This window comes from Brassica napus, chromosome C5, assembly GCF_020379485.1.
Source record: "Brassica napus cultivar Da-Ae chromosome C5, Da-Ae, whole genome shotgun sequence".
Lineage (NCBI taxonomy): Eukaryota > Viridiplantae > Streptophyta > Magnoliopsida > Brassicales > Brassicaceae > Brassica > Brassica napus.
In genome coordinates this window covers 19,311-43,984 of record NC_063448.1, presented here as the reverse complement: position 1 = coordinate 43,984, position 24,674 = coordinate 19,311, and the positions used below count along the sequence as shown (strand labels likewise).

The 24,674-nt window shown below is 38.6% G+C and overlaps 2 protein-coding genes and 1 pseudogene across 5 annotated transcripts; 2 read left to right on the top strand and 1 right to left on the bottom strand.

Moving 5' to 3' along the window:
• Nucleotides 1-10,099: 10,099 nt before the first annotated feature.
• On the top strand, nt 10,100-11,761 carry LOC106397939 (annotated as a pseudogene).
• Nucleotides 11,762-13,056: 1,295 nt separating this feature from the next.
• On the bottom strand, nt 13,057-20,570 carry LOC125587639. 3 transcript variants are annotated; one of them, XM_048758486.1, is made up of 11 exons: nt 20,124-20,570; nt 19,914-19,989; nt 19,743-19,836; nt 19,588-19,677; nt 19,416-19,460; nt 19,255-19,325; nt 18,942-19,070; nt 18,448-18,772; nt 18,227-18,354; nt 17,917-17,974; nt 13,057-16,363 (listed from the first exon to the last, which is right to left on the bottom strand). In XM_048758486.1, exon 11 carries the CDS (start codon nt 15,811-15,813, stop codon nt 14,779-14,781), a length of 1,035 nt encoding a protein of 344 aa, XP_048614443.1. In that variant the 5' UTR covers nt 15,814-16,363; nt 17,917-17,974; nt 18,227-18,354; nt 18,448-18,772; nt 18,942-19,070; nt 19,255-19,325; nt 19,416-19,460; nt 19,588-19,677; nt 19,743-19,836; nt 19,914-19,989; nt 20,124-20,570; the 3' UTR covers nt 13,057-14,778. The 3 variants fall into 3 exon arrangements, with proteins under 3 accessions (XP_048614443.1, XP_048614444.1, XP_048614445.1); XM_048758487.1 differs by lacking the exons at nt 18,227-18,354; nt 18,448-18,772; XM_048758488.1 differs by lacking the exons at nt 18,448-18,772; nt 18,942-19,070; nt 19,255-19,325; ... (3 more) ...; nt 19,914-19,989; nt 20,124-20,570 and having other exon boundaries at nt 18,227-18,431.
• LOC106401166 (protein VASCULAR ASSOCIATED DEATH 1, chloroplastic-like) lies at nt 20,215-24,414 on the top strand. Of its 2 annotated transcripts, none has more exons than XM_013841623.3 (18): nt 20,215-20,485; nt 20,581-20,640; nt 20,711-20,761; nt 20,829-20,894; nt 20,970-21,065; nt 21,142-21,243; nt 21,348-21,409; nt 21,491-21,663; nt 22,269-22,309; nt 22,450-22,537; nt 22,649-22,735; nt 22,822-22,876; nt 22,979-23,045; nt 23,120-23,219; nt 23,357-23,418; nt 23,517-23,559; nt 23,638-23,852; nt 23,975-24,414. In XM_013841623.3, the coding sequence occupies exons 1-18, from the start codon at nt 20,297-20,299 to the stop codon at nt 24,215-24,217; spliced, it is 1,800 nt and encodes a 599-aa protein (XP_013697077.1). In that variant the 5' UTR covers nt 20,215-20,296; the 3' UTR covers nt 24,218-24,414. The 2 variants fall into 2 exon arrangements, with proteins under 2 accessions (XP_013697077.1, XP_013697076.1); XM_013841622.3 differs by having other exon boundaries at nt 20,216-20,485; nt 21,321-21,409.
• Nucleotides 24,415-24,674: the final 260 nt, after the last annotated feature.

Sequence of the window (24,674 nt, the reverse complement as noted above, 5' to 3'; positions counted from 1 at the left end):
AAAATAAATGTAACATACATACCAAAGTGTTCCTTCAGGTCGGTCGGGGTCTATGATCGGTAAGCCTTCTCTGCCTGGCAAACCGAGAATGTCCTCAACAGTGTACTGAGAGTAAGGACAACTCGCTGGCACCATCAAATCAGCATGAACCTGATGGGCGGGCATCTGAGGAGGCACATGAGGAGCTGGCATCGGAGGAGGAGCTACCGGAGGAGGCACATGAGGAACTGATGGCGATGCCGTAGAAGAAGGCGAGACTCTCTGAGAAGATTGAGTCTCGGGGACGGTCTCCTGCTGACCCGAAGAACCGGGAGCTGAAGAAGAACCGGGAAGTGAAGGCGGGTCTAACCGACTACCCGGTGGACCGAACATCTGCGAGTAGTGAGCACTACGCTGGTGTCTACGAATAGTCTGCAAAATTTAAATTTCTAAATTAAAGTCAAGAGTAAATAAAAAATTATGAACAGTATTAACTACGTAATTAATAAAATGAGGAAACCTAAATTTTGTAAACTAATTTCGTAAACTAAATTCCCTAAACTAACCACCTAATCTAAATTCCCTAAACTACTTAGAGAGGAAAGAGAGTTACCATGTTGAGAGGAAATGGAGAGGCTGTAGAGAGGAATTAGAGAGGAAATGAAGAGGGCTGCGGTTTCGCCTATATATAGGATTAGTGTTCGTCGAAAATTCGTCGCAAAATAACGAGGAAAGACAGAGGCCCGTCTTTCGTTTTGTCGCAAGGCCCAAGCAAATTAACGAGGATATACAGAGGCCCGTCTTTTATTTAACGTCGTTCTTGCGATGATTTTTGTTTTATCATCGATTTTACGTGGGCCCGTCTTTCGTTTCGTCGCAAGGCCCAAGCAAATTAACGAGGATATACAGAGGCCCGTGTTTTACTTAACGTCGTTCTTGCGACGATTTTTGTTTTTATCATCGATTTTACGTGCAAATAGCGAGGCTTTTTTTGCTAACCCCTAAAATCTTAAACCCCAAACCTCAAACCCTATCTTTCTTATCTCCAAACCTCAAACCCTATCTTTCTTATATTTCTTATCTAATACTTCATATATTTCTAACCCTTTAACTTCAATATATATATTTTTTTGAATTTGAAAAACAATTTTACAAATTTTGAATTTGACGTATCACACAACAAATCAAACACACGCTACAAATCATATATGAAAGGTTTAAAAACAAAAAAAAAAGAGAAGAAGATATTTGAATACAAATGATGTAGATTTATGTGGGCTACACTTACGTATCTCGTCATATGTGTTTCCAATATCTTTCTTCTCTTTTTTTTTTAAGTTTATATAAAATTGAAAATTAATTTTTTTTTTAGTTTATATGAAGTAGGATGGGGAGTTTTAGGGTTTGCACATTTGGGGTTTAGGGATTTGGGTTTCATTTTAGTTTAGGGTTTATATTTACCGACGAATTAACGACGAAAAGTAAAATAAAAAAGCTAACCTCGCTCATTCCACGTAAGTTAACGAGGCTCTTACGACGTTTTGGTCTTACGTGGAATAAGCGAGGTCCGCTTTTTTAATTATAAATCGTCTCTTAGTCCACGTAAGTTAACGAGGCTCTTACGACGTTTACTGTTACCGTGGAATATGCGAGGTAATGTATTATAAATCGTCGTAAAATTCCCGTGAGATAACGTGGAAAGTACGACGACTGTCTCTAAACCCCTAAAACGAAACCCCAAATCCCAAACCACATCTTCTTTATCTTCTACTTCATATATCAAACACTTCTATCCTTTAACCTCAAGCAATTCATTCTAATCCAAACCGAAAATTATAAAAACACAATTCCTTTACTTATAATTAATGTCGATATCTTATTTATAAATAAACTCCCATTATCTTTAATTATATATAATAAATCAAACTCATACAAATATGAAATACATTAATCGGATTCATCGACATTCTCGTCATCACTTGAAACATCATCATTTACATGAAACTCGTCTTCAACAGCTTCCTCCGTGGGATCTTCGGTAAGATCTTCATACTCGTGATTATGCGGATCAATGAGAAGGATGTCATCAATTTCTTGTTCAGGTTCATGAACTTCATTTATTTGTTCTTCTTGCAATGGTGGTTCTTCTCCTACGATGATTCGTCCTCGAGGTGTAACTTTGATCACGGCTAACCAATTTATACCCGACTCTCTCATCCGTGGGTATGGAAGGAAGCTAACTTGGTCTGCTTGTGAAGCTAAGATGAAGGGCTCGAATTTGTTGTACCTCCGGCCACCGTTGACATCTACTACACCGAATTTGTTCAACCGAACACCTCTATTGACGACGGGGTCGAACCATTCACACTTGAAGAGGACGCATTTTAGCTTCAATATCCCTGGGAATTCGACTTCAATAATCTCCGTCAAGATTCCGTAGAAATCTGTTTCTCCTTTCACACAAATTCCATAGTTACTGGTTGCCCGCTGTTTACCATACTCATATGTGTGAAAAGTATAGCCTCGTGTGAAATACATCTGTGATGTGGTGACCTTTACAAGTGGAGATTGAATTACTTCGTGTAACCACTTAGGATAATCTGCATCGTCGTCATAATCAACCTATTTAAAAATAAAAAGAACGTTGAAATACAAATCATTCATGTATGAAAATTTTAAAAGTATTTGATTAATACCTGATTCTTCAACCACTTAACAAAGTGTTGATCTTTTCTTTTGTCTACGTCACTTGTGGATATACCAGGAAATGTTTCTTTGACTTGTGAAACAAACATGCTGTAAATTCACATTTTACATGAATTAATCTCTCTCAATTATATAATGTATACTCAATTTAAGTTACCTTTCAAAATAACGCATCAATGGATCCTCGCAATTGAGTAGAATATAGGTGTGTGCACTATGAGCGTCTTCTTCACTCGACCACCAAACCTGTTTTGATTTCCCACCAAGTCGTCCAATCTGGCTAAAGATTTCTGGAACACCAACAACTGCATATGTGGGCGCAACGCCACCATCATCATATCTTCTTGGAGCTCTTCTTCGGGTACGTACTTTTGACGCAAAGTAGTACGATGTGAAGTGAGAAACTTCTTCTGTCAAACTTCCAGCAATTATAGAACCTTCAACTTTGGCGAGGTTCTTTGCTTTTCCCTTCAAATATTTCATGGCTCGCTCGTACTGATACATCCATCCGTAATGTACCGGTCCACGAAGCAATGCCTCATATGGGAGGTGGATAGCTAGATGCTCCATCACGTCAAAAAAGCCTGGAGGAAATATCTTCTCCAAGTTGCACAATAAGATAGGAATGTTCTCCTGAAGCTGTTCTACGACTTCTTCTTTAAGAGTGCGTGTGCTCAAATCCCTGAAAAATGCTCCAATGCCTATTCCAAAAACAATTAAACACATTGTTAGTCAAATACTATTATTGTAAACTAAACCAATTTAATATTATTGTCCTATTGTAAACTACCTGCAAGTGCTTCATGTACGTTTGTTGGAAGTAGCTCCGCAAATGCAAATGGCAGAAGTCGTTGCATAAAGACATGACAATCATGACTCTTCATCCCGGAGAACTTTTGACCCTTTTCAACACATCTTGAAAGATTTGAAACATACCCATCAGGGAACTTCACTTCTGATGCCACCCAATTGAACAAAACCGACTTTTTTTCTGAAGACAATCTAAAAATTGGAACGGGAACTTGGCCATTGCTTTTTATATGTAACTCACTTCTTGAGCAAATATCCGGCAAGTCCAACCTCGATTTTATGTTGTCTTTTGTCTTCCCTGGGACATTCAATATTGTATTCATGATGTTCTCAAAGAAATTCTTCTCTATATGCATCACATCAAGGTTGTGGCGCAGAAGAAGATCCTTCCAATATGGTAACTCCCAAAATATACTCTTCTTGTGCCAGTTGTGATGAACACCGTAAGAATCAGGCATATTACGAGGGACATGCCAATTACCACCCCAGCGAACTGTTTCGTTAGCTCCGTAGTAGTCGATTTGCGCTTCAATTTGTTCTCCAGTTAGATATGGAGGAGGAGTGTCTCTCACAACCTTTTTGTGCCTAAACAAATTCTTGTTTCTTCGGTACGGATGGCCAACTGGAAGAAATCGACGGTGACAATCGAACCAACTTGTCTTTCTACCATTCTTCAGTTGAAATGCATCTGTCGTTCCATTACAATATGGACAAGCTAATCTCCCATGTGTAGTCCATCCAGACAACATCCCATAGGCAGGAAAGTCACTTATGGTCCACAAAAGCATAGCTCGCATCGTAAAATTCTTCTTCGTTGAGCAGTCATACGTCCTCACCCCTGTTGACCACAAATCCTTCAACTCTTTTATCAGTGGTTGTAGGAAAACATCAAGTGACCTTTTTGGATGCTTCGGACCGGGTATTAATATGGTCAAGAATAAAAACTCCTGTTGCATGCACATCTCCGGTGGCAGGTTGTATGGCGTAAGAAAGACAGGCCACAATGAATATTGTCTCCCTGACATTCCAAATGGACTAAATCCATCTGTGCATAATCCGAGGTACACATTCCGGCTATTGCTAGCGAAATTCGGATGTACTTTGTTAAAATGTTTCCAGGCTCTTGCATCTGATGGATGAGTCATCTCACCATCCGTCTGAGTATGCTCGGCATGCCACCTCATCTTTCCAGCAGTCTGCTCCGATTGGTACAATCTTTTCAATCTATCTGTAATTGGTAGGTACCACATCCTTTGGTACGGTACCCTATTACGTCCCCTTCCTTGCGGCTTGAATCGTGGTTTCTTGCAGAATCGACATTCTTCCAACTTCTCATCATCTCCCCAGTAGATCATGCAGTTGTCGATGCAAACATCTATCATCTCCGAAGGCAACCCAAGACTATAAACCAGTTTCTGAATCTCATAATAAGAATCAGCAGACTCATTGTCTTCCGGCAAATACTCTTTAAATAAATCTGCCCATTCGTTCATGCAACTTTCAGGTAGATTGTGATCAGTTTTAATATTCATCATTCTAGCAGCCAATGACAATTTAGAGAGACCTTCTCTACAACCACTGTAAAGTGGTTGATTTGCCGCATCTAACATTTCATAAAACTTTTTTGAATCTATGTTAGGTTCTTCATCTTCATCATCATGAGCTACGAATGCATCAGTTACCATATCATGAACCCTATCATAATCTACCATCGGCTGATCCTCCTGATGGTAACTATGTGCATTATGCAATTGATGATCAACCGGTTCTTCTTGAAAGTTGCTATTACTACTACTAGCTTCATTCTGATCATAACTATAACCTTCTCCATGTTGAAACCAGATATAATAATTTGGCGTGAAACCTCTATTTACTAAATGCTTCCAAACATTTTCACGATTTGCCAACTTTGAATTGTTACATTTCCTACAAGGACAGAATATTTTACCGCTTTCTTGGGCGAGCGGTGTAGAATCTGCTTGATGCATAAAACGCTCCAACCCAGCAAGATATTCTTTCGTCACTCTCCCGTTAGCATCTCTATGCATATACATCCACCTCCGCAACTCGAAAATATTTCCCAAGCCCGACATTTTTTCACGTTTTTTTTCTTGTTGGTGTGCTTAAAATTATGTTCAAACCTCCATATATATAGAAAATTTTCGAATCTGGTAGTTGAATTTTGCTAGGAATTTACGACGAAAAATTAGGTTGGTGGCAAAAAAAACGTGTTAAGTTGGTGGATTTCTCGTTCTTTCCTCGTAAGGTATTTCCTCGTAAAAATCATGCTAAACTTACGACGAATTTGCGACGAAACACATTTTTCTCGGAAAAACCACGTCAACTTACGACGATTCTACGAGGAAAAGCTTTACTCGGTATTTTACAAGGCCATTACGAGGAAACTTTATTTCCTCGCAATTTCATCGTTAAGTCATCGTAATTTCACGAGGAATAGTTTTCCTCGTTAAATTTCCTTGCTAAAACTGTGTTTTCTTGTAGTGATCTTCCCCCAGAATCTGGGAAAAAGTGCGACCAAAACTCCATCTTGGAGCCGAAAACCGTTGAAACTATAGATTTTGAAACATCGATGTACGCTTTGAAATACATCAATCATCTACGATCGATCCAAAAAAATCAACAAAGATTTTCAGATCGAGAGTCGATTGGACAAAGAGACCAAAAGCGTAGATCGAGAACTGATTCCAGATCAAACCGGAGAAGAAGCCGGCGAAAGGACGGTGCTATCAGAGCCACTGCTTTCCCGGAGACGAAAGCCGGTAAAACCGGTGCTGTTAGAGCCACCGTTTCCCAGAAACGAAAGCTGGCGATAGCGGTATAGAAAGAATCACCGCTTCCCAGAATCAAGCTTGCTGACCGGAGTTGAATTTGATAGAAGCTCCGGTTGAGGTTTCATCTCAATCCTTCCTCTGTGTCGGATTAAGGAGAGAAGACAGATCAAAAGGAGAGAGAAACTTAAAGAGGGTTTGACTGTCAATTATCCTTCCTCTTCTGTTTTTTCTTTCTTATTCCAAAAATAAAAACTCTTACCTTAATTTTTTTGGATTAATGAAATACAAACGTCAATTATATCTTTCTTACCAGAGTTGTTGGAATAATGTTTATGCCTCGCTGTGTTCAAAAAAAAAAAAGTTTATGCCTCGCTGGTTTTTTTCCTTGGTATATAGTGTTGCAGAAGCTCTTAAATTAAGCATGGACATTTTGGTTATCAATTTGGTTTATATGAGTTCAAATATAATAGTGTGTAGGTAAATGACTAGAAAATTTATATAAGAACTGGTAAATTTTTAGTTCCGATAGGATTAATTGGACAATTTCAGATAAATATCAAGACACTTTTTTAAAAAAAAATCGGGAATTCTAATACTTTTTGATAATTAGTTTATTTTTCAAATATTTTTAGATACATTTGATACATTTGATACATTTTAAATTATGTAGATATATATTTTTGGTTATGTTATATATACATAATTAACATTTTTATAAATTTGAGTATCCGTTCAGTTTCCATTCATTATTCCAAATATAAAAATATAGAAACCGTTTTAATATTTAAGAGCTTTAATCCAGTTCTAATTATTTCGGTTTAATTTTTTTCAGATCTAATTTTTTATCTAGGCCTATCCGAGACAATTGATTTCCTAATTTTTGCTTGTACAGAAAGAAAAGAATATAGTAATTTCTATAAGATCAAAACTAAATTAACGAAGCGTTTAAAACCAATCTAACTATTTACCTTGGTGGTGGTACACAACATAGTAAGGTGTCGGTTTGAAAATTCCCAATCATTCTATGCACTACCGCTGACTGACAGCAAAAAGGGTGTCATTATACTTTTTTTTTTGTCATCTGGTAGATTAAGATTAGATCAAACATCATTTTACACAAGGACGTTAGAAATATTGCCTACCCTTAGAGAGCCAAGAGCCAGCGAGATAACATGTACCACCCAGAGCCAAAAGTTGAACATAACACAAACCCCTAAAACTAACAAAGACAAAGAAGAAAAAAGATGCCGAGAGGCCGGAAAAGAAAACATCAGGAAAGGAGTGCTCAACCTTGCACTCAACACGAGCTTACCTAACTAGAACTCATCAACATTTAACACAACTTGAGAAGAGCAACGAGATAGACTGGAAGCACACAAACATCACCAACACATAAACTGAATCGAGAGAGGTTAGAATCCTTAACCGTCGATGTAAACACCTTTCAATCCCAACTAAGACTCGCCATTGGACCTTGAGTGGGCTCTCCACGCGCCTCATATGCATCATCACCCCACGGCGAAGCCTATAAAAGTTTTCCGAACACGTCTTATTCACGCAGCCGGTAAGTGGATAATAACCACTCCAAATCCAGGACTATCACGATCAAATTGGCGGCAATCGACCAACAATAAAACATTCGCTCCGATATACATCTATCTCCTTCCGTTCTTCTCAAAACTAAGGTTGAGCTCGAAAAGGCTCTGACCATCAAAGATCAACAACCACCGGAGTTGACTCCAATGAAGCACTCCCAAGCCCAAGCAAGACGCCAAGCCACATCCGCTGCTAAGCCTCACACACCCGTCCACTATGGCCACTACTGCTTGTCCCAGAGAGGAAACAGAGGGTAGAGCATGTTTCCAAGCCTCACGCGCCGACATCGAAACAACCGGAGACAAGATCTACAAAGAGGAAAACGAGATCTGACACGGTCAACAACCATAAAAGCCGACTTCCTTACCCTACAACCAAAGATGCCTCGTCGATGCTCTAGAGAGGAGCCCTAGACCGCTGAATCTAGCTCTCCCGGAGTAGATTTTGGGTTCCAACGCCGAACAAGCCCCAACCAAAGACACCATAAATATTGACGCCGACAAGGAAGAGGAGAAGGAAAACAAAAATAAAAGGATGAGAGGGAAGAGATGCAACCGACGATGACCGGAGAGACCGAACGCCGGTGCTCGAGAGTTCGATTTACCTTTCGCCGCTTTTTTCTCTGTACTTTTTGCTGAACACTTTTACGAGGTGTCATTATACTTATGTATGTGTATGTGTATATATATATATAGTATTGTGGTGTGTAAGTCAACGACTTAATTTCTGTAAAAACTAAACGCTAAAATCAATAATTCATTATATCCATTATTAATGCAGGGTAAACAAAGAACTCTAACATATTATTATGAGTGAAAAAGGTGAAACGACTTTTTTTTTTCATGGCCAAATAAAAGAAAGAATCGAAATTAAGAAAGGTTGCATAAGAATAGAGAAAAAGACGAAGAAAAGGAGGAGGATAATGCTACACCAAACGTGTTGCCTTGTCAACATCTCTTAATTGAGCAACCACTTATTGCACTTACTCATGAGTCATGAACTTCTTCTCCCCACTTTGCTCTCTTCCCAGTATACAGATAATATGCCCTCAGATTACCGTTTACATAATTATAATCATGTGCGCAGTTAGGAACATTTCTCTAATACTAATTTTCTTCAGTATCAAGTAATGTCAAGATCCTAGCTAGCTGATAATACATTATAAATACAATGTCATTTATACACTTAGCTTGTGCCATAACTGGAGCAGTAGACATATATGATTGCCTAAGACAAATAATATGTCTAAAGCTCCTATTAAATTAAACTAATTAAGCTCCTGTGTGTAAACTCACATGCTATGTCCATAAAATAAGCAAATCTTAACTGGAACACTGGCTAAAAGAAGAAATTCATTATATTTATTACGAGTGAAATGGTGAAATAGGAAAAAAAGAAGAAGAAGAAGAGAGGTGAAATAGGTCAATTAAAAAATGGTGAAATAGGTGTAAAGAAGAAAACGAAATAAAACAGAAGGAAGGGGGGGGGGGGGGGGGGGGGGGGGGGGTGAGGAGGTTCTTGTAGAATTATTACTAGTACTAGTATAGTATAGTACATAGTGCGGGTCAATCTTATTATTTGAGCTTCATTGTTATATGAGCCGGAACAAATTACGAAAGTCCAGTTAATTATTTATAATGGGTTTCAGTTGGTTTTATATCTTGGACTGATCCTAAACCTGACGAAAGGTTTGGAGCTATTCTCGGCCGGTCGCTGTAATCAAGACTTCTATTCACAGAGAGCAGTCTTTCTTCTGAGAAACGCCTTAGAAGCTGTTGGAAAGTTGTAAGATGATTGATGTGGACTACAACAAGTGCTACCATCATCTTAAAAGCTTCTTGATCGGGCTTGGAGTAGTATATGTATAAAGAGTTTGGGCAGCAGGCCCTTATGTTCTCCCATGTGTTTAGAATTCGAATTTCTCCATTTTCAATTTTGTGTGAATGGTAAAGTTCATACATGTCCCTCAGGCAGCAACACCATACTGTATGTGATGGAGAATGCGAGAGACGAGCTGAAGAAGAAAGGCAACGCAGCACAAGAGTGGGGACTTGGCTTATTTCCTATTTCGGACCTGGAATCACCTTCGAAGGCCTTCTCATCCGCAGCCTCACCTCTCCCTAATTTTCAAATATGGAAATATTATGAAAAAGAAAGACGAATAGACATACTAAGAGCCACAAACATATTATACTTAACTGTTGTTTAATTTGATTCGAATAAGTAACAGCATGTAATAAGCGTTGTTAGGAAGAGAAAGAAAAAGAAAAACACATATATATTAATAATACTAAATGGCATGTGATTAGGAAGGAATGTTTAGAAAAGGTCAAAAGCAGCAGCACGTGTCAGTAGCGGAAAGACTCATCCACTTGGAACCACACAAACAAGAAGAGACGAAACCCATTGCTTCTACTAAAAACAAGGCTTCCACCTTTTTTTAATTCACACGCCCGCACCAAAACACTTGCATCAAAAAAGCCATGAACTTATCATGCATTGATTTTGTCATGTTCAGCAGTCGTGGACAACATGACGAGGGCAACATGTCACGTCCCTCATGGAAGAGGGAGAGATCGAATCATCTAATTAACTTGTCTCCAAACCAAGACGAAGAGCTTGCCAACTGTCTTGTCTTGTTATCCAATTCGGGGGATCATTATAATAGTGGTGGCCATCACAACAAGCATGGACATGGCAAGGGTAAAACTATCAAAAAACAAAAGACCTCACAATCTTTCCAATGCAAAGCTTGCAAAAAGGTGTTTACGTCGCATCAGGCATTGGGTGGACACAGGGCAAGCCACAAGAAAGTGAAGGGTTGTTTTGCCACTCAAGATAAAGAAGAAGAAGAAGAAGATGAAGATGAAGATGAAGATGAATACAAAGAAGAAGATGATGAAGAAGAAGAAGAGGAGGAAGAAGATAAAGCAACAGCGGCCGATCACAATAATATTATTACAAGAAAAAGATCCAACGCCCACGAATGCACCATCTGCCATCGCGTATTTTCATCGGGACAAGCCTTGGGAGGCCACAAGAGATGTCACTGGTTAACACCTTCCACTTATTTTCTTATGACGCCACTACATGATTCTTCTTTTGCCGCAAGATCTCAGATGCTAGAACAACCATCTCTAGATCTCAACTTAGCTTGCCAAGAGTATTCCGTTGATCCAACGGTCATGAGAGTGGGGAGCGATGATGGTGGCAACAATCATAACGCTACTGCACCTGATTCATGGTTAAAGCTCGCTAGAGGTGATTGGTCTTAACCGCTGACTAGTTATTATTGGTTAAAGTTGCTAATTATATTCATTCGATTCACATACCAATTACGAGCATCAAATTATATAAGCGTAAAGCCGTTCGCTTCGCTGTGCTAGAGAGCTATACTAATACACGTATAAGACTTATAGTCACCATTTGAAAAAGTAAACGGTATCTATTTTTTTTTGTGTGGGCGAAAGATCACCTATGGCTGTCCTTACATGTTGAAAGGCAGCTTAATTTATAGGCGTCGATATAGTATAGCTAACGATTTTTTGTCATAATTAATTTAATTCATCCTTGTCTTAAAGAGTCGTCGTGATTTACTTGTTTGGCAATATCAAGAACGAAATACATGTACACAATCTCAAAATACATAACAGCTTAATTAATTAACAAACATGAAGAAGATCCGAAAGAAGAAAATATCACAAATAGATGAATCAAATTGACCAAGCCGCTCTTACTACACACACTGCAACTAGTAAACGAAATTGGTGGTCACCATCCACTGATCAGTTGGTGTGTGGACCTCAAAGTCTGTTAAGTTTGAGGGAGAAATTGGTCATCTTGAGTGAGGCAAGATAAATTCTTTTTTCCATTGTACAAACAGTGGGGAAGATGACTCTACTCACTCTTTTCTTTTATATATATTGGAAACTTTGTACTCATGTTTTATCCTCAAGGCCCAAAGCTAGCAAGGTATACAAAGCAATCATGAAAAAAAAAAAAACTACAAAGCAATCCCGAATGCGAAAGGTAGATGAGATAATAAACTCTGAGTAGGGGGGGGGGGGGGCTCCTCTACCTTCGTATCGGATGCCTTCTCCTGCATTCCAAAGACGAGTGTATGTTATCATCTCCTTTCTAGTTTGTTTCAGATCATCTCATACTTTGTCAGACCAACAGTTACCTCTTTGGTCGGATCCCATCTTCTTCACAGTCCATCACTCCGCTTAGTTCCCCAAACATCTCTTTATGTCCTTTGCTGTCAACATCCCCCTGCCCACAATGTAAGTTAGACTACATCCACCACCAGTACCACCCTTCCCAATCTAACTTCGAGAATTTTCCATAGTTTTGTTCTTTCTACACGAACCAGTTCACTAACATTTCATTATTTATCAAAAGCACAGACTTTGTTTCACTCCAGTCACCAACCAAAAAAAGGACATTGCAACTGACTCACTGTATTCGTAACAAGGATAAGTGCACCAAAGTTTAGTCCGTTCTCTAACACGTGTCTAAAATTTACCACATTGTTTTTGTTTATAAACAACTTCATAATAATACGTAGCATGTACTCTCGATAAAACCCACTTTATATTTATCTGAAAATATCAGAGAGAAAAGCTACCCGGACTCTAACTCAGGGTTACTAACACAGAGTCTAACTAAAGACTAATTAGTTACATTAGCCCTGTTCGGTAAAGGATCGCAGCGTCAGCGTCAATCCTTCAAAACAATGCCTAATTGTAAGTTTCTTGAGGCTTAAGGATGCGGAGAATAAATGGCGGTGACACCCGCGTTTGACGTCGAAGGCAATTCCGATGAACGCTGTTTTATTCAGCGTCACTATATTCAGCGGCAACACTCTGTAAAATAAACACAGCGATCTTCTTTTAATTCTTTACTGCTATATTTATCAATCGATGACGTTTAAATTATCGCCGCTTGACGCTAACGCTGCGACAACCTAAAGAACAGGGCTATTATATATTTAGTAGGGAATAGTGAAGCCCTAAGACCATGATTATTGCAGTTTCTTAGGAGGGTTTTTAAACAAATAACAACATTTAATTAAATGAAAACTAAATGAAATTGTAATAATCGATCCTTAATGTGGGTCTTTGATAACCGATCCTTAAGTTTTTAAATAGCAAACGTGTCACTCAGCCCTTAATTTTTCTGTTATTCTTTTTCTTCTCTTGTCTTATCTGATGGCTTTCGTAACCTGCAATTGTTTGTTCAATTGGTTTCTCTTAGATGGATCTCCATTTCTCTGTTTCTATGTCTCTGTTGAATCTAATTTTTTTTTTTGTTTTTGGTAGATCGTGAGCATAGATGCTGGTCCGTGGTCGTGAGCAGAATCGCCGGAAGTGAACCCATGACGAATCAGAGACTCCGCCGGTGAGGATCAAAAGAATAAGAAGACGCCGTGGCCATACCAGTCAATCTTCCTGTTTCGGGTGGTGAAGGAAGATGGTGACGTGGTGCCTGAAGGCAGCGTGTCTTTTTTTTTTTAGGTTTAGATTTTTTTTTTTTGGTTTAGTGTATACCTAAAATTGGGATGGTTTGATTTTATTTTTTAATTTATGGTTTAGTTTTGTAACCAGAATGTATTTGTAAACCACTTTTAATTAATAAATAAATAAATTTATTTTATTTTTACTAATAAAACAATTTTCGATTTAATTTTAAATTATTTTATTTTAAATTATAATTATTTTGGTTTATTGTTGAAATACCTTTAAATATCGTCAATATGATGTTTGTTCAAACAAAAATTCGTGATAGACAATCAACAACTGAAAGCTGATTTGGTTGAATATATATGGCGTAAATTTCGACGTGACGAAGACACCGGAACTTCACATGTCGATCTCACGTATTCTACAGATATCCCTTCAAATATCGCCAATATGATGGGTGTTCGAATTAGAATTCGTGATAGACAAATACATCAACAGCTCAAAGCTGATTTGATTGAACATTTATGGAGTAATTTTGGATGTGATGAAGACAACAACTGAGTTCAGAATGTTTTTTTCAAATTATTCTCGATTATTCTACTAATCTTTATTTTTATGTTTTTTATATCAATATTTTAAATGTTATCTTTTAATATGTTTTATTTAATAAATAAATTTTATCTAAATTTTTTTTTTTTTTTAAGAACCTCTAATTCAGAAACTCCCATTGGACCGTTCAAAATGGAAATTTCTTAACTAGAGTTCTTAACCCCACTTAAATACATTTAAAATATTAAATAATCATTAAGAAACCCACTTAAGGATCATGGGATAATTATGCTCTAAGAGCATGATTATTGCAAAGACTCATATTAGGGGTTCTTATTACTTTTTAATGCATTTAATAACAAAAAGTGAAATAAGAGACAAGGTTAAGAAACCCACACATTTTAGTGGTCCATTGCAAGGTTCTTAATTTAGGGATCTTAAAAAAAAAATCATTAAACATTTTTTTTATTAAACTTAACATTTTTTTATTAAGTAAAACATATTAAAAGATAACATTTTAAACATAGATTTTTAAATAAAAACATAAAAACAAAGATTAGGAAAATAAACGATAATAATTTGAAAGAAGCATCGGAGTTCAGTTGTTGTCTTCATCACGTCCAAATTTAAACCATACATGTTCAACCAAATCATCTTTCAGTTGTTGATGCATGTGTCTATCACGAATTCTAGTTCGAACTCCCATCATATTGGCGATATTTGTAGGCATATCTGTAGAATATGTGAGATCCACATGTGAACTTCCGTTGTCTTCTCCTTGTTGGAACTCGGAAACATCAAATTGAGTGTATCCATCTCGTTCGTCTTCTACTATCATATTATGGAGTATGATACATGCTCTCATAATCTTTCCGATTTTGACTTTATCCCAAAAAAAGTGTTGGATTTTTAACAATGGCAAAGCGAGCTTGCAAGACTCCAAAAGCACGCTCGACATCTTTTCGGACAGCTTCTTGACGTTGAGCAAATAATTGTGCTTTCGGTCCTTGTGGTAGTGAAATTGATTGGATAAATGTTGCCCATTTTGGATAAATAACATCGGTGAGATAGTAAGCCAAATGATACTCTCTTCCATTAACATAGTAAGTGACTTGTGGAGCTTGACCCTTTATTATGTCATCAAAAACAGGGGAGCGATCAAAAACATTGATATCGTTTAAGGTACCTGGAGGTCCAAAAAACGCGTGCCATATCCAGAGATCATATGAAGCAACCGCCTCTAAAACGATTGTTGGTTTACCCGAACCACGAGAATATTGTCCTTTCCAAGCGGTGGGACAATTCTTCCACTCCCAATGCATACAATCGATGCTTCCTATCATCCCGGGAAATCCACGATACTCTCCAATATTAAGTAGACGTTGAAGATCAGCGGGGGTTGGTCTTCTTAGGTACTCATCGCCGAATAAATTTATTATTCCTTCCACAAAATTTTCCACACATAACCGAGTTGTAGTTTCACCGAGCCGGATGTATTCGTCGACCGTATCAGCCGCATGACCATACGCCAAGACACGAATAGCTGCTGTACATTTTTGGAGTGCAGAGAGACCAAGCCTTCCAAGACCATCTTCCTTTTGCTGAAAGTATTGAACTTCAGTGGAGAGACGATCAACAATACGCATGAACAATGGCTTGTTCATTCTAAAACGGCGTCGGAAAAAATTTTCAGGATATGTTGGAGTATCACTGAAATAATCATTCCATAACCGTGCGTGGCCTTGTTCACGATTTCTCTCGATATAAACTCGTTTTTTCCGTCTCTTGGATGCATCTTCTTGACCAACGCAAAGATTTACGAAAGTTTGATCAAATTGTTGATCAAAATATTGATCAAAATATTGATCAAAAGTTTCATCATCTACTCCCTCAAAATTGTTATGGGAAGAAGATGCCATGAGATGTTTTTTTTTTAAAAAACTTGTTGGGGAAGAAATAGCTTGAGATGGAACTTTTGAACTGATAAATATTTTGAATCGATTTATTAGATGGAACGTTTTGAGATGGAAGAAATATCTTGAGATGGAAGAAATAGCTTAGAAATGGAACGTTTTGTGAGAGGCAATGAAAGTGAGAGGGAACGTTTTGTGAGATAAGAAGAAAGAACTTGCATTCTACAATCTTGAATACACGCCCATTTATAAAACTTTCTTACACTTTGCTTACAAAAGTCCGTGACATGAAACTACAACATAAGACCTGATACTTAAAAACAAGACCTGATACTACAACCAGGAAAAAACAACAGGGTGATGCCAAGGTTTCTGCACAAGTCCATGACAAGATGACATGACTACACAAGATGCCAAGGTCTCTTTCCACTCTCAGTTCTCAAACAAGAGAGATCAAACGCAAGTCCGTGACAAGATGACAAGATGACGCAAGTCCGTGACAACATGACTACACAAGATGCCAAGTTTGTCTCCACTCCCAATTCTCCACTCTGACCTGAAACACAAAGTTAAGCATTAAGATTCATCATTAACGAAGACATGAAACACAAATAAACTTCTTCGGAGACAGGACACAAGTGATGATAAAAAGACAAACACAAAATAAACTTCTTCATCATTATACGAACACAAACATCTTGATACAACATAAACTGAGATTAATAATCAGACATAACAAGAACAACAAGTAACAGAGACATAACAAGAACAACAAGTAACATAGACGACCTAGACTTAGACTTGGACTTGAACTTAAACAACATAAACTGAGATTAATCAGACAAAGCTTCTTCTTCACAGCTCATTAATTAGACAACAAGAGCTCATTAATGAGCTTCTTCTTCAGAGCTTCTTCATAGTCAGCAAGAGGTTCATTTTTTGCAAGTAAACTATCAAGTAACTTCATCTTTGACAGCCTTTCTTTCATGGCCATATCCTCCTTCCTGATTCTCCACATACTCCCAAACCCCGCCACTGTCTTGCCCTCTGCCTTCTCCTGCTTACCATACCCCTTTGCTGCCTTAACACCAGGGGGCCGAGTGGTAGCTTCTTCAGGTTCACCAGAAGCAGAGGCGTGAGAAGTTACTGATTGTGAACCGTCGTCGCACTTCCTCTTTTTGGAACTTCTATCGGTTTTAGAACTGGACAGTTCACACCATTTCTGATCGTTCCTAAGCTCTTTCCATGCATGTTCTAAGGTGAATTTTTTGGTGTGGTTGTTGAAGAATATCTCGTGAGCTAGCTTCAGAACATCGTTCTCGTTTTGCCCACTGCTTCTCTCTCTGGCAGCAGCTTCATACGCGCCACAAAACTTCCCAACAAGATCATCGATCTTGTGCCACCGTTGCTTACACTGACTGGCTTCTTTGTGTTCAGTAGGCGCGATCTTCGGACTGGCAGCAAAATAGGCTGCAATTCATTTCCAGAATGCACCTGATCTTTGCTCGTTGCCGACGACAGGATCTTTACTTGTATTTAACCAGGAGCTTATCAGCACAACGTCATCTGTAGGAGTCCATGTCCTTCGTTGGATACGCTCCGAAGGAGTGTCAGCAAAGTTTGAATCTTCTCCAATACCAAACACAACCTCTTGTTGACTGTTAAGAAGGTGAACAAAAGTTGAGTTGTGTTTGTTATATGGATTAGAATCCATACGAGCCAATTTTGCCGAAAGAGGAGAAGGAAGAGAAGGAAGAGCAATGAAATGAGGAGGAGAGCAATGTTATGACAGAATGATAAGAAAGAGGAGAAGGAAGAAAAGAGGAGTGTTACCGAGATGATAAGAAATAGGAGAAAGAGATGTGTTCAATAAATTGAAGAGATGAGCAACCACAAAGACATGACACATATCTACAACATTCATCACAAAGAGTTGACATCTATCTACAATATGAACATCGAATTCTATCTATTTATTACCGAGAATTCAATCCTAATCTAACACTAACCAGCATCATTTATTACGGGAATTCAAACCTAACCTAATCTAACACTAACCACCATCATTTATTACCGGAATTCAAACCTAACCAAAGACAAATGTGTTACCTGTATTGCTTTTCTCGTCCTTGTTGATGACGAACCTTCTTCTTCTCTCCTGATCCATCTATATTAAGACCAAAAGACAGAAACATTTCAGATAGAATTAAAGGATTTATATCAACAATTGTGCAATGTTCAATGTCAAAAATCTATAACATGTGCAATGTTCAATGTCAAAAATCCTGATCATGATACCAACCAACCTAACGAAAATAAATATTAAGACCTCAAAAGATTTTCTCTGAATATGAACAAATCGTAAATCAAGAAAAGAACACAAAGCTTGATTCTTGAGATGGGTTTTTGTTTGTATTACCGCTAAAGGCAATGCCTGAGGAAGCAACAACACAAGTCTGATTAATTGTGTTATATTGTCTTCTAAACGCTTCACTTGCAAGTCATGCTCCTCAATCACACCATCTCTGTTTCTTTTGAGGTCTTAATCTAGACAAACAAGAACAACACATGCATCAAGCTTTCCTTTCGATTCGATTGAGCTAATTGAAGGATTGGAAAAAAAAATTAAGATATCTTAACCTTTCGATTTGAGGACCAGCAACATACGAATGCTTCCTCCTCGACAAAAGCCACCGATGATTTGATTCCTCGTCGATGAGAAGAGCCACCGACGATTTGATTCGTCGTCGTCGAGGAGGAGAGCAACAGTCGATTCGATATTTGGTCGAGGAGGAGAACCACCAACGATTTGATTCGTCCTTGAGGAGGAGACCCACCGATACACACGATCGTCGTAGAGGAGGAGAGGACCGGAGATTTGCTTCACCGAGACGACGAGAGCACACGAGAATTTTGCCCACGCTTTGAAACTGATTTACTCACCCCATCGTTTTCTTCTCCCAAACTGTTTATCAGACCAACACGTGGCATCAAGAGGCGTCTCTTCTCAAGCCTAATTAAGAGACGTCGCTAATTCTAATTTCCCTTTTTCTTTTTTTTTTTTATCTATCATTTAGCTTAAACCCCCTCATTAAAGACCCGGATAAAGATGGTCTAAGGCATGTATCACTGACCTTCATGGACAGAGACCTCTTCACTTCTTCCACTCCTTCTCCTGCTTCCTTGCGATGTTTTTTGTCCATTTGTCCGCCCATTTTAACTTGTCTTAAATTGAACAGAGAAGATTTTCTGATGTGTTCAACCTACACATAAAGAGTTTCAAAAATTAAAGCAAGGCAAAACTGTTTCATGAGAAAAGGACACTTCACATAGAACTGAACAGGAGGATTATCATTATTGTCAGGTTTTCTAACATCCTGTACGAGTCCTTTTAAATACAAATCCTGGGAGCCAAAGGGGGAGAAGAAGCTAGATTAAAGAAACTACCAGTTTGAGAATGCGTGTAACATATCCCCTAGTTGTCCTGGCCTTAGATACCTACCAGCAGCAAATGGAACCTGCACGTTTCCAATATATATGACACTCTCATAGAGGCATCCATCCGTAAGTTAAAACAATAAGCACAATATAGGAGAATGACAACACACCTCGAAGCATCTCTTCAACTGATCCAGTTTTCCTCTAACTATACCCTGGAAGATGTTAACAAAGTCAGTATCATGTTTGAGTAGGTTGGTATGTGCAAATACCGCCGGCTTCATGGTGGCAAACAAAAAAAAGAGATTACACACGGAAAGGGAAAAGGAAGAAGACACTCACAGCGTACATGCATGCATTAATAAGAAAGTCCTCGAGTTGACGAACATTGGTGACATCTAACTCGACCATCAGAGTATGATAAGGCAGCACCTATGAATAAGACAAGCAGAGTGAGATACAAGTGGAAACGAGAAGAGAAGACAGAGAAGTGATACCTTGTTGGACTCGGCAAGGGTAAGCAGAGTGAGCTGCTTTAGCTTCAGAATTTGGTGAGGAGACAACTGAGGGATACATACGGCTAGGCATTGCCTAGTAAACAAAAAAATAAAATAAGAAAGTGTGGCAGGCAGGAAGCTGTATTGAAAGAATTAAAAAAAGGTTGGTACATTTGTAGTCACCCCAGGTGCCATGGGCAAACAACCGTAGCACATCCAGGCAGACAGAATGTGTGGTTCCTTCAAGCTGCAATGATGCATTGTTAAGATGAGACTAATTAAAAGGCAAAAATTAGGATAAACCTACTACTACTACGTTATGTATCCAAGCATAGACAAGAGAACAAAAAATAGTAAATATAATTAGCAAGTTTGGCAGACCTGTGGGCCACCAAATGGGTGAGTAAAGGATGGGCCATTAAGCCCAATTGGGGGAGGTGTTTTGACTAAAATGTGCCGTTGACGTTGACGACGTACGCCGCACCCAACGACCGCCAAACTGAGCACACTTCCTCTTTGGCATCAACAACATAACATCCTTTTTAGTCTCATTCATGGCGATGCTTTCTACTCCGGAGACGGTCATGAACATGGACGGATCTGCATCTGCATCTGCATCTGCATCTGCTTCTCCGGAGGTGGTCGTTTCCGATCCCTCACCATCGTCCCCCGACGGATCGCGCTCTAGCGGCTCACCTGATCGCACCTCTTCTCCAAGCCCTAGTCGTGGTGGTGAAAATCAGGTGCTGATCTGATCAATTTGATTGAATTGAGTATGTCTTGTCTTCTTCTGATCTGTATTTTTTTTTTTTTTTTTTTTTTTTTTTTGGACCTGAAGTCTGAAGTCATATCGAGGAGTGAAGAGTATCGGCAATTATTTCGGCTCCCAGCTGACGAAGTACGTATTTGTTTGCTTGCCTCTCTTAGTTGACCAATGGAATGCTTTCTTATTTTATGTATGTGTGTAGGTCCTTGTTCAAGATTTCAACTGTGCTTGTCAAGAGAGTATTCTTCTCCAGGTAAAGTATTTATCTCCTTGATGTTTTCTCAACACTATTCCTCTCACCTTTCTTTCTTTTTTTGCAGGGTCATATGTACCTCTTCATTCATTATATCTGCTTTTACTCTAACATCTTTGGCTATGAGACCAAGGTACTCCCTTCTCCATCATTCATTCATTTCCTCACTGTTTGTTTCCTTTACCGTGCTTCTCTTTTCGTGTTGCAGAAAATTATTCCATTTGCGGATATCTCTTGTGTTAAACGAGCAAAGACTGCTGGTATTTTCCCCAATGCCATTGAGATTTTAGCTGGAGGCAAGAAGGTAGGATCATTATCATCTCCTCTCTACTCCCTTTTCCTTGTTTCCCCTCTCCCTGATTTGATTTTTCCTCTTTCAGTACTTTTTTGCATCCTTTCTTTCCCGTGATGAAGCTTTCAAGCTTATCCATGATGGATGGGTTGAATATGGTTGTGCTGTCAAATCCCAAGCCCAGATTCAGGTTCCCAAACAACCCTTGGCAAATACACTGCTGCTTGTTGTTTCTTTATTCTCATCTTCCTCACCTTAACTGTTCAGGATTCTTTTTCTGAGTCCAACAACCAGGTAAACGATGGAGTTGTTCAGAGTACTTTGGATTTGGCCAGTGAGCTTGATTCCCCATCAAGGTACTTTGTTTCTTCTATATGGTTTGCCTGGTTGCTGTTACTAACTAACTGCTTCATGCCTCACTATCCTTCACTTCACAGGGATGAAACACCTCGTCTTTCAGGCAGTTCCAGCGTTCCTGTTATTACTCAAAATGGCGTTTCACCTTCATCTGTAAATCTTCAGCGGCACACAGAACCACTTGTAGATAGTGTGGCCTCTTCTTCAACCAATATCTTGAACTCCAAGCCTGAAGACTTAAATGCACCAAAATGTAGTTAAAGTCCTTCCTCGCTTTTATTTTAATTTTGTCTGGCAACGTCTTTGGTTATCATTTTCATTTCAACTGTTTAAATATCTGAATGCTAGTGTTTTCAGTAAGCTCAACGGTTTTTTTTTTTTTTGCTTGGATCATGTCCAAGTGTTGGTAGATAGTATTAAGAATGCAAACGCTTGGGTTTCTCCTAATTTTAGAAAGAAGTGCTGGTCCACTTAAGTTGGACAGCCATAATTTTCTTCATTCTGTTTCGAGGTGTATGTTTGTATGTGTCTATCTTTTAGCTTGCTTTTTTGACCTGAACTGACTTTGTTTGAAATTTAAATGGTCAATGGATAAACCGTCTCATAATGGTTTCACTGTATTGGGCCTATCGGAATGGGGTAGCTTAGCTTTTTTTTTTTTTGCCTCTTGATGGTACTTAACAAGTTACATCAGTTCTCATTTCGTCGCACCTTGCACATAATATGGAGACCCTATTTCCTGCTGATCTAGTTTTTCGTTGATGCATGATCTCTCATCTATCTTTTTTTGGTTACTGCGACCTCTTTTCTTGTTGTCATTCGAACTCACCACTCATTTTTTATGTTCCTTGCATGCAGTATCATCTGATTTTACAAAGGTAGCAGAGGCAAAATTTCCGGTAATGTCACATTTTTTTTGACCTATGGGATAAGATAATATATTATGTAATCATTGTCAGTCAAATTTATGAGAATCTAAGCATTAACTGAAACCAGAAGTTTCATATGTATTTAAACAGAGTTTTCTTTATGTTTGCAGATTCCAGTAGAAGAGTTCTTTAGATTGTTTTTTTCAGATGCGGCTGTCAGTTTTGTTGAATCTTTCCATAAAAATTGTGGAGATAAAGGTAGAGCGATAAGTGATGGAATCATTTTGCTGCTTGTGTTATTGTATTCGTACATTTCTCTCTCTGCCGGGGTATTTTTTTAATAATCAAAAGAGAAATTTTTGTTTGCAGAGTTTAGGTGTAGCTCTTGGGAACCTCATGAAAAGCTTGGACACACTCGCAATGTCTCATTTCAGCATCCGATAAAAATATATTTTGGTAATATTTTTTATATCCTTTTGGATAGATTCAGTTACATTGTATATCAAATATGGGTATGCATGACCTTTTGATTTCTCTCAAAGGTGCAAAGTTTGGTGGCTGCCAGGAGTCACAGAAATTTCGGATGTACAGAGATAGGTAGTGTTAGAATCGCGGCTCTGTTTAGAAGAGAATCACTTTTAATGATCGTGCAAATACATACATATTTTCTGTTGTCTGATATTGTCATTATTTTGCTAGCCATTTGGTTATTGAAACATCGCAAGAGATCACCGATGTGCCTTATGCAGATTACTTTACGGTAGAGGTACGAAGAAATTTTACATATAGTGCTGATTGATTTGCGTTAGAGGTGAATATGTTACCTTTGCCTTAATCCAGGGGGTCTGGGATGTGAAAAGAGATTGCAAAGACTCGATAGAAGGTTCTATACTGGATGTTTATGTCAATTTGGCCTTCTCTAAGAGAACAGTGTGGAAAGGTTTGTTTAGCATCATGTACTCTTTGGTTTGTCCTTGAACGATTTCACCGTGTATTATATGCTTCTCTCGGAACTCAGTGTATTCATGGTTGTTGGATCTGACCTCTTATGATTGATGCGTTTATGAGCTTTTGCAGGAAAAATAGTGCAGTCAACTTTGGAAGAGTGTAGAGAGGCTTATGCAGCATGGATAAGAATGGTACTTATGTAGCCATTGCGTCTGGCATTGTTATTTTTTTTCAGTTTATTCAGGCTCCTAAACTAGTTTTTGTTTTATTTTTATGATTATACTTGGAGGCACATGAACTGTTGAAACAGAAGAAGCTGGAGAACCAAGAAGGTTTGTTGTGCTGAGGGATGATTAAGATAAGCTTTTTACCCCAAGTAGAAAGCTGGCTGACAATTTATTCTGACACAGGTATCAAGTTGAGTGAGGATGGTGCCGTGAGCTCAGCAAGCGAAGAAAGAGTATCTGAATGTGAAGAGCAGAGGGTGGAGATAGCAAGAGGAAGAGGAGGAGGGGTAGTGAATATTTTAAGGGAATCATTAATGAATGTGACATCATTTGTGAAGAGGCAAAGCTCGACAAAGCAGGCTTTAGTAATAGCGTTTGCAGTGATCCTACTTATGCAGGTAATTATAAAAAAAAAAACGAAAGTAAATGCAGTGTTTGTTTTCTAATTTATAAATTAAAAATTGGTGTGGTGTGAGAGAGATAAAGAGAAGATGCTGATAAGTGGAAAGTGTGGACACAGGTGACGATAGTGGTGCTTCTGAAGAGAGGACCGGAGCAAGTGCAAATGGGTAGTGAATACTACAGCAGCTACGACAAGAGTGGAATTGGGGAGAGTGTTGGATGGTTGGAGAAGAGAATGCATTTCCTGAGGGAGGAGATGATTATGGTTGAGGATAGGTTGCAGAGGATGCGACAAGACCACGCTGCCTTGAAGGCTCAGCTCCACCAATTGGAACGCCTCCTTCTCCGCCACCAACAATGAGATAATTCTGCTGGCGGATTTGTATCTATATGTCTGTATGTATCATGTATAAGCTTTTGTATTTTCGGATGTTAGTTTGCAAAGTTACACCCACGGGTATGATATGGATCAGTGTTGTAAGTATTGGACATTGTTTGTTTCTCAACTGCAAATCTTTCTATATTGCTGATTTATATATTTACAAATATTTTTACTAATGAATATCGCGCAATATACGTAGCAATATACGTATATATACTCTTGTCGTAACTGCTGTAGCAATATCCTGCTCTGCTCGATCAGTCTTCGAGTCCAACAATAACAGTCCAACAGTAACAGTAATGCTCCGAGTGCAGAGTATACGGCACACTATCGTTGAACTTGTGACAAGTCATTTCAAACTCTGAATAACAGTAATGCTCCGAGTAAATATCAACTCCTAAATCATTTCAGTACCGGTTTACCACCATGAGTGTTC

Coding starts and splice junctions, on each gene's coding strand:
- LOC125587639 (XM_048758486.1), bottom strand. CDS start 15,813: ATGGCATCTTCTTCCCATAACAATTTTGAGGGAGTAGATGATGAAACT.
- LOC106401166 (XM_013841622.3), top strand. CDS start 20,297: ATGGCGATGCTTTCTACTCCGGAGACGGTCATGAACATGGACGGATCT. Junction 21,410..21,490: donor GAGCTTGATTCCCCATCAAG/GTACTTTGTTTC, acceptor TTCACTTCACAG/GGATGAAACACCTCGTCTTT. Junction 22,877..22,978: donor TTTCGGATGTACAGAGATAG/GTAGTGTTAGAA, acceptor TTATTTTGCTAG/CCATTTGGTTATTGAAACAT.